The sequence below is a fragment of the Adiantum capillus-veneris genome, chromosome 9 (genome assembly GCF_014529385.1).
Source record: "Adiantum capillus-veneris isolate H3 chromosome 9, ASM1452938v2, whole genome shotgun sequence".
In the NCBI taxonomy this organism is placed as follows: Eukaryota; Viridiplantae; Streptophyta; class Polypodiopsida; order Polypodiales; family Pteridaceae; genus Adiantum; species Adiantum capillus-veneris.
In genome coordinates this window covers 24,651,342-24,660,291 of record NC_140939.1, presented here as the reverse complement: position 1 = coordinate 24,660,291, position 8,950 = coordinate 24,651,342, and the positions used below count along the sequence as shown (strand labels likewise).

The 8,950-nt window shown below is 44.7% G+C and overlaps 1 protein-coding gene across 1 annotated transcript in view; it reads left to right on the top strand.

The window, feature by feature from the left end:
• Positions 1-368: 368 nt before the first annotated feature.
• Positions 369-8,950, top strand: part of PEX22 (peroxin 22) — a 36,663-nt gene continuing 28,081 nt past the window's right edge. Inside the window, exons 1-2 of the mRNA XM_086519521.1 lie at positions 369-721; positions 1,094-1,321. Coding sequence (XP_086375647.1) covers positions 614-721; positions 1,094-1,321 — 336 coding nt within the window. The 5' untranslated portion in view covers positions 369-613. The remainder of the gene's footprint in view (positions 722-1,093; positions 1,322-8,950) is intronic.

Genomic DNA, 8,950 nt, shown 5'->3' with positions numbered 1-8,950 from the left:
ATTAGGGCTCATCCACTAATTTTTGAACCCACAACCTCACAACCCAGGCTTTCGATCAAATAGACTAACCATCTCACCTATGCGCACATGATGTAGCCCTCCCCGTTTTTATGACCCTTTATTATAAGCCATCATCCAATGCCCGAGATTAGGGGGTTTAATTTGTGGTCGGATTTAGTTTTAGTGTGATGTCTGCGATTGCGATCTCTTTGGTTTTTGAGTGTGCGCTTACAAATCACGGATCCCCTCACCACCCATCAGTGAATGTGCTGTGTTAGCCTATAAAGTCCTCAGGCAAAACCCAATTTCATATCGTTGTTCATGAAACAGCATATGCTATTTATTGGTCTTCCATATCATTTGCTTTCATTACAATTTACAATCGACTTAGCACAGCTTGGGCGTCTGCAGATAGCGCACCCCTCTCGCGTCGGTACCGAGTTGATCGGATTGGGGGACGTCGTATTCGCCTGTTTCTGTATTTTTCTGTCGGTCTCTTTCTTTCCTCTTTCGTCTCCATCTCTCTCTCTCTCTCTCTCTCTCTCTCTCTCTCTCTCTCTCTCTCTCAGTTTTACCTTGTTGGGTGTTTTGTTCGCGCTTGCGGCTGAGAGGAATGGGCGAGGAGTCCCTGAAAGAGGAGATCTTGCAGCTTTTCCGTGGCCTTGGAACCTCCCTATTGAGCAGAGTATCGCATTTCACGGCTGCCTTGTCGGATCTCATGGTATACTTCCTCACGCTGTTCTCTTGCTACTCAATTTTACTGTAAGGAAGATGTTTTTATTTCATCGCAGTCATCAGATGGATTGCATGCTTGCTGATGCACTCATCATGCTTGTCTGCTATCACTAGAGGATATATTCATCTGTGGCCCTTGTTTACCATCATAGAAAGGTCATTCTTGGGACATGCAAAACATTCAGGGTTTGACTCCCGAGTTTACCAGCGGGAATCTTAGTTCTGCCTTTGCTTACTCAACACACCATGATGCTACATGGAAAACACACATTTGGTCCTTTGCTTGTTGTCTTATTTACGTTTCCTAACATAAATTTGATGGTTCTAACTATGGAATTTCTCTTGATGTCTTTCATAGCATTCCAAGTCCATAGGCGCATTAGCTGGGTTTGCCATTGCGCTTGTTTGCACATGGAAGTACATGAAAGCTGCTGAAAGTCGGCGCAAGAGGTTGGAGAAGCGCGAGGAAGCACAAGAGGGCGCAACCACTAGCTCATCAAGCGGTACATCGACATCTATTTCTCTTCATCAAACACAACCCGCACAACGGGGTGCTAAGAATGTAGCAACGGAGGTTCCCGTAGAGGTATTTTTCTAATGTTTGTTGTTTAACTTTTGTGTTTGCTTTTGAAGATGGGTAGCAATGTGCTTTTTCCTAAAAGTAATCTCTTTGTAAATAACATGTTCAATAGAAGACCATGCTTTGCTTTGTTGATGTTCGAAAAGCAAAGTAATCTTTGTAGGGAGTCAAGACCTTTTGCACGGAAAACATCTGCTAACAAAACTACGACTTCAACATATTCTATCTCTCAGACAAACTTTGGGTTTTAAGTTCTCTAGATGCATCCATATACCACCCTAGAGGCAATGTGCCCTCATCGTTCAATTAATGTGCTCTTGTTATTAAATTAATTTGTGGATCCATAGGAACTAGTTCGAGGGAGTGAATATTTTATCCTTTATAACGAGTTTGTTTAGGTTTATATTAGCCAATGCAAAATTGCTTAAAATTTTGCGCAAAATCACGCACCTTGACTCAAACACGGGTTCTCTAGGCCTCGTCCAAAAGCTTCTTATGCATCCAGACTGCCATGCCTGCAAGTCTCGTGAATTTCGCAAAATCTATGTTGTGAATTACCAGTTACCATGCCAACATCGTATGGCCAAGTGCCATGTCATCACTTTGTGTAGAATTTCTCTCCTTTTTTTGTCGACGGGTTGCCATGTCATCAGTTGTGACAATATTCTTCTGATTGTACAAGTCTTTGTTTGGCCTCATAGATGCTCCTCCAACATGATGGATAGGATCTTTAGAGAGCATAGACAATATGGGGACACATTCTTTGATAATATCATAGTTTAATCAAAATCTGAAGAAGAAACATCGAGAGCATTTGACTTAAGTGTTAAAAGTGATGCGAGGACACAGATTGGTAATCAAAGGAAAGAACAGAGGGTGCTTTCTATTAGAGATACACTTCTTGGAACACATTGTTTTTTCCAAGGGTGCTAGTATTGATCCAAAAGTTGAGACTATTTGTCATTGGCACATATTAGGGAATGTGCTCCTTGCTGTGACAGTCATAGAAAAAGCACGAGCAGAATGGTTTCCAAGCATTGGCATTTCCGTTGTGATTTGCCACAGTTGATAGGTGTCACAAGATGGGCACCACGTGCTAATAGAAAAGAACATACTGAACAGACTTTTAGCACTTGAACAACAACTGAAACTAAAAGAGAGAGCACATGCGACATGGAGTGGCGGAATTCCACTCTAGAGAGTATTGTCCTCAAACCTTGGCGTCCCTTTCGATATTTCTTTATATTATTTGAACTCAGTACAATGCGGGTACTCGCGCTTTGCACCTTCACTCAGAAGAATGCTAGAGACTGAGCCCTCTGCACTTATTCAAAGGCCCTTGGCCTTGAAAAGCGGTTTACATGAAAAGCTTGAAACTCAAAAGCAACTGGCTCAAAAGCTGGGGATGAAAATTAGCCAGTGTAAATTACGAAAATTCGTACAGGCTGCCATGTCATTCACTTTCAGCGTGAAACACGGAAATCCGTATAGTTTGCCACGTTAGCAGTCCAACGCAGATTGCGAAAATCCGTACTGTTGCCACGTCATCAACCTCTCCGCGTGTGTGTGTCCTTGCTTTATTTTAATGCCTTTATGGCACTTGGGCCCCATCGGACGGGGTCCCATAAGTTGGTGGGAACTTCTTCCGCTTCTTCTTCTTCTACTGCTTTTGCTTCTTAGGGTTTAGGACCCTCGGCCGTGGTGTGAAGGCTGGCTCTGTTCCTCAATGGCTTGACACGTCAGTAGTCTGTGACATCCCCCCTTTTTGAAAGAAAGTAATCGCGGACGAAAGTAATCGCGTCCGCGATTACAACATATCTGCAAAACAACTCAAGTTAGCTCAAAAATTTCTTAGTGAGTCAGTTTGCTCTTTTTTTTTTGTTAAGGACTTGGCTTCTTCTTTCGGCTCTTTTGATCAAGGAGTTGGCTTCTCCTTTCGTCCAGATCGGAACTCTTGATATTCCGGCGTAGGAAAATTAGTCATCACACCCAAACCGCACTGATCTTCCACGGGTGTCTTGATGCACTAAAATTACATACCCAGGCAATCTCATTCAATTAGGAATATTCAGTGGTTGGCACATCACAATGCAACACAAATGCTTACATATGCATGTTACAAGACACAACGAACGCCGCCGCTGAGCACTCCCCGGAGACGAACGGTCTACGGTATAAAGCTACTCAACGACTACCTTGTCACTCTGCCGCAAATAACCTAAAAAGGTCCAGGCCATGAGCTCAGAGGACTGTACAACCAAACGCTTCCTAGACCGCACTCTGCGTCCGCTTGGAGGTTCAAGCATACAATCAAACGCTCCCCAGACATCGGTCTGCATCATTTAGAGGTTTTCTAGCATACAACGAAACGCTCCCTTGACATCCCGTTTGCGTCGTTCTGAGGTTTTCAAGCATACAACGAAACACTCCCTAGACATTCTGTCTGCGTCATTTCGAGGTTTTCAAACAATACCAAAACGGCATTTCTCACTACTACACCCGGGAGTAAAATCACCAATCAACGAATCCAGTATTAAAACCAGAGTCAAATATTTCAAATCAGCACCAAGACAGGTTTAAAACAAATAACATCCATTTCAAACAAATTTCAAACAATACTTTCTCAAACAGTGTTCAAAAGTAGCTAACTATAAAAACAAATAGAGAGTTCATTAGGGTTTTGTTCGGACAACCGAACTTTGAGGACGATGGACTTGCCCTTCTGCATCACGGTGATGGTTCGGTTCCGAACCTAGAGAGTTGCATCATCCTTGTCGTGCCGGGGCATGCCCAAGAGAACGTCGCAATTGCCCAACTTCATAATGTGGAAATCAGCTTGTCCATAATAATCTTGCATAGTCACTGGAAGAGCACCAATGAGCGGTATCACTTTCTGAGTTTGCCTCGTTGCTAGCTTAGTGTCACATGACACATCCAACCCTATGTGTCCGTGGACAAGCTACAACATGATCAGGGTTCAGTCAATCCAGTCAGTCTAGATTAGAAGTGATCTGGCACTTTTTGTGAGTCTATTCGTAGACCGTGCATGCCCAGTCACTTAGCATAGATGCATATCCTCTGGTTGCACACAACATGATCATAGTATTCCCATCAGAATCCATTAGAATCAATTAGGGGAATTTTTCAGTGCATTTAGCCTATTTTCCCTATTTTTGGTATTTTTCACTTATTATTTTTAAGCGACTTTCCAACAAAAGTAGGTAGGGGAATTTTGCTAAGAAAATATATAAGCAAACCCAAGTTAGCACTCAATGGCATAAGAGGCAGCAAGAGCTTCACGCTCAATAGACAACTTCTCAGGAGAACCCCCCAGGAGACCTAGCGTTTTTGGAGCAGAAGCCTAAAGCTAGCGTTTGGGGATCAGATCAGCCCTGGCGTGTTGGTGCACAGCAGATCAGCCCCGACGCCATCGCTACATAGCAGATCAGCCTAGCGTTTTTGCATTTGCAGAACCACGGCGACAGAAAGACCAATTTCAGCCCCTGGCGTTTTTGATTTGCAGCACCACCTCAACGTTTTTGCAGATCATCGCGACGGAAAGTCAAGAACATCGGCGTTTTCAGTTTTCAGCAGTTAGTACCCGCAGATCAAGTCCCAAACCTCGCAGATCTCACCTTCCCGCAGCAGTTCCTCCCCGCACGGTCAGTTTCCGCAAGGTTTACAGTTTCAGCCCGGAAAACGCAGATTTCAGCATCTGCGTTTTCAGCGCGTCGTCGTCGCATCGTCGCCATCGACATCGTCACCGACATCGAGTCAAAATTCAGCAGATAAAAGATTAGCAGATTTCAGCCCATAGCGCTTTTGGACAGCAGTAGGAAGATTGCAGATTTCAGCCCTTAGGTCGACTTCGTCATCACCGTCTTCATTGTCGACATAGCCTAAACTTGCATCAGTCTCATGCATACCATTTGTACCAGATTGTGCAATCATAAGTAGACCACTCTCGCCGACGAGAGTGGGGCCTTCGGAGGAGGGTTTTATAGCGTCTCTGGTGTCGTATCTCTCTTCTCTCTCTATCTCTCAGTCTCATACACTTGCACGCATAGTGTCCATTCACTTTGTTTGTGATCATAGCATTCTCTCATTAAGTACGGAAGGCTCTCCCGTCCGTAAGTAAAAGGAACCTTGAGCACAGTTCGGAGCACTCATCTTGAGCAAAGCGCAAACATTCATTCCGCTGCACCTTACATTGGTATCAGAGCTTTGGCAGTGTTCTGTATCACTCAAGGAAAGAACCACAAGAATTTTTTTTGCTTGTTGAGGTCGCACGAACCCAAGTTCGCTTGGGCATGTCGATTCCTAATCGTGTTTTGTTGAAGAGTGATAGGAATCCCAAGAAAGAAGGGCTTGTCCAGCCTCCCCTTGCGTCTCTTTTCACTCATTGAGAGCGGACCGTGCACTTAGCGGCCGGCCAATCGACGTGAGGTGGGAAAAAGCAACCTTGGTGTGAGCGCAGGGCCCCCAAGGGGTGCGCCCGCGGAAAAGAGTAGAACTTGGGTGAAGAGAAGATCCTTCTCCAACGCGATTTGCAAGCAAAAGAAAACCTCAAGAACCTCAAGATTCTCAAGAACCCAAGACCCTCAAGAACCCAAGACCCTCAAGAACCCAAGTTCTTCGTGAACTTAAGAACCCACAAAGACCCACAAGAACCCACGATTGCACAATGGTCATCACTCGAAGCGGAATGGATACTTCGCTTGGAGGTGATGAGCATGAGAGCGGCGAAGAAGAATTTTCCCCACCAGGAGGTTTTTTTGACCCTTCCTCGTCTACGTCAAGGATTGCACTAACTCCTATGGAGGCTTTGGAGCAATTGTTTCTGAAATATAATTTAGAATGCGAAGCAAGAGATTCAGAAAGAATGGCAGAAATGAAATGCAGACACGTAGAAGACAAAGCAGAAAGAGAAGCCGAAAGAAAGGCAAGACAAGAACGGCGCGACCGACACATGCAAGAGTTCTTGCGACTCGTCTCCCGTGCCGACACAGATGCAAGAGATTCAGGAGACGGAGACTCTCTCAGTCTCTTCTTCTCCAAAGCATGACACACAGGATTTGCATGATTGTGTGAAGCCTGATGATGTTTTGATTGACAATGATAAGCATGATGATTTGAATGACAAGCATGATGATTTGGATGACAAAGATAAGCATGATGATTTGAATGATATTGCTAAGCATGATGATTTGGATGCCAATGACAAGCATGATGATTTGCATGATCAAGATGTGATTTCTCACAAGCATGATGAGTTGCATGAAGAAGATGTGATTGTTCACAAGGATGACGTGTTAGTGGATGCTTTTTCTCGCGAAGCTAACCTCGTTGTAGATTCGATCAATCATGAAGAACCGATCTTGGCTTTCGATTCGAGGTCCAAAGAACCCCCACAGGACGATTCGATCATTCAAGAAGGACCGATCTTGGCTCTCGAGCCTAGATCCAAAGAACCCTCACAGGAAGTATTATGTGTTCGCATGTCTGATATGCACGCATTGTTCGAGTGTTTCATTCGTGATCGTTTCCTGTATTTTAGTCAGCATCTTTATGTGATCCCTTTTACTAGGCATGACATATTGTATGTTGAGCATGTTTCACTCATGGATGAGCACCAATGTATGCGGATTTTTCATGAAAAGCTGAAAAGCATGCATTCACAGAAGTCACATTCCATGTCTCTTCCTTGGCATGACACAGTTTCCGAACGAGCACATGAAAGTATGAGCACCAAGCATGGGCATTGCCATTGTGTTTTGCCAGAGTTGATTGCTTTAGATCAAAAGAATGATAAGATTCGATCTCATTGTTTGCATATGTTTGGTGAACGGGTTGTCACTCCGTCTCTATGTTCATCTACATTGCATACACAGTCTTTAGCAAAGACAATATTTTTTCCAGTCACTTTACATGGAATGGCTATGTTCGTGTTTTTGTGTTGGAAGTGGTTTCAGGAAATTTCAGCCGTGGAGATTCTTGAAGAAGGAAGCATGACTCTAGACGAAGTTGAAGCACGGAAGGAGATTCAGAAGATTTTGTGTCGCTTTCGGCGCGGCCCAATGAAGCAAGCGTTGCAAACCTTTATGAAGTTCAAGTACCGCACGACCCACACATCAAAGTGGGCCGGCGAAGAGTCCCTTCCAAGATTCCGGATGTTATTGGCGATCTCCCTCGACGCCACACAGTTCGGTACCAGTACGTCACTTTGAAAAGGAGGGGTTGTCACGTGACACATCCAACCCTATGTGTTCGTGGACAAGCTACATCATGATCAGGGTTCAGTGAGTCCAGTCAGTCTAGATTAGAAGTGATCTGGCACTTTTTGTGAGTATTCGTAGACCGTGCATGCCCAAGTCACGTAGCATGGATGCATATCCTCTGGTTGCACACAACATGATCATCAATATTCCCATCAGAATCCATTAGAATCAATTAGGGGAATTTTCCAGTGCATTTAGCCTATTTTCCCTATTTTTGGTATTTTTCACTTATTATTTTTAAGTGACTTTCCAACAAAAGTAGGTAGGGCAATTTTGCTAAGAAAATATATAAGCAAACCCAAGTTAGCACTCAATGGTAGAAGAGGCAGCAGGAGCTCCACGCTCAACAGGCAACTTCTTAGCAGAACCCCCCAGGAGACCTAGCGTTTTTGGAGCAGAAGCCTAAAGCTAGCGTTTTGGGATCAGATCAGCCCTGGCGTGTTGGTGCACAGCAGATCAGCCCTGACGCCATCGCTACATAGCAGATCAGCCTAGCGTTTTTGCATTTGCAGAACCACGGCGACAGAAAGACCAATTTCAGCCCCTGGCGTTTTTGATTTGCAGCACCACCTCAACGTTTTTGCAGATCATCGCGACGGAAAGTCAAGAACATCGGCGTTTTCAGTTTTCAGCAGTTAGTACCCGCAGATCAAGTCCCGAACCTCACAGATCTCACCTTCCCGCAGCAGTTCCTCGCCGCACGGTCAGTTTCCGCAAGGTTTACAGTTTCAGCCCGGAAAACACAGATTTCAGCATCTGCATTTTCAGCGCGTCGTCGTCGCATCGTCGCCATCGACATCGTCACCGACATCGAGTCAGAACTCAGCAGATAGAAGATTAGCAGATTTCAGCCCCTAGCGCTTTTGGACAGCTGTAGGAAGATTGCAGATTTCAGCCCTTAGGTCGACTTCGTCATCACCGTCTTCATCGTCGACATAGCCTAGACTTGCATCGGTCTCATGCATACCATTTGTACCAAATTGTGCAATCATAAGTAGACCACTCTTGCCGACGAGAGTGGGGCCTTTGGAGGAGGGTTTTACAGCGTCTCTGGTGTCGTATCTCTCTTCTCTCTCTATCTCTCAGTCTCATACACTTGCATGCACAATGTCCATTCACTTTGTTTGTGATCATAGCATTCTCTCATTAAGAACGGAAGGCTCTCCCTTCCGTCAGGAAAAGGAACCTTGAGCACAGTTCGAAGCACTCATCTTGAGCAAAGCTCAAACATTCATTCCAGCTTAGCTTCAATTTCTCTACCCTCTGTGCATCTGCTTCAAGAATTTTGGATGGATGAAGTTCTTCGTAGCTTCGGGGTCAGCTTGTCCATAATAATCTTGGATAGTCACTGGAAGAG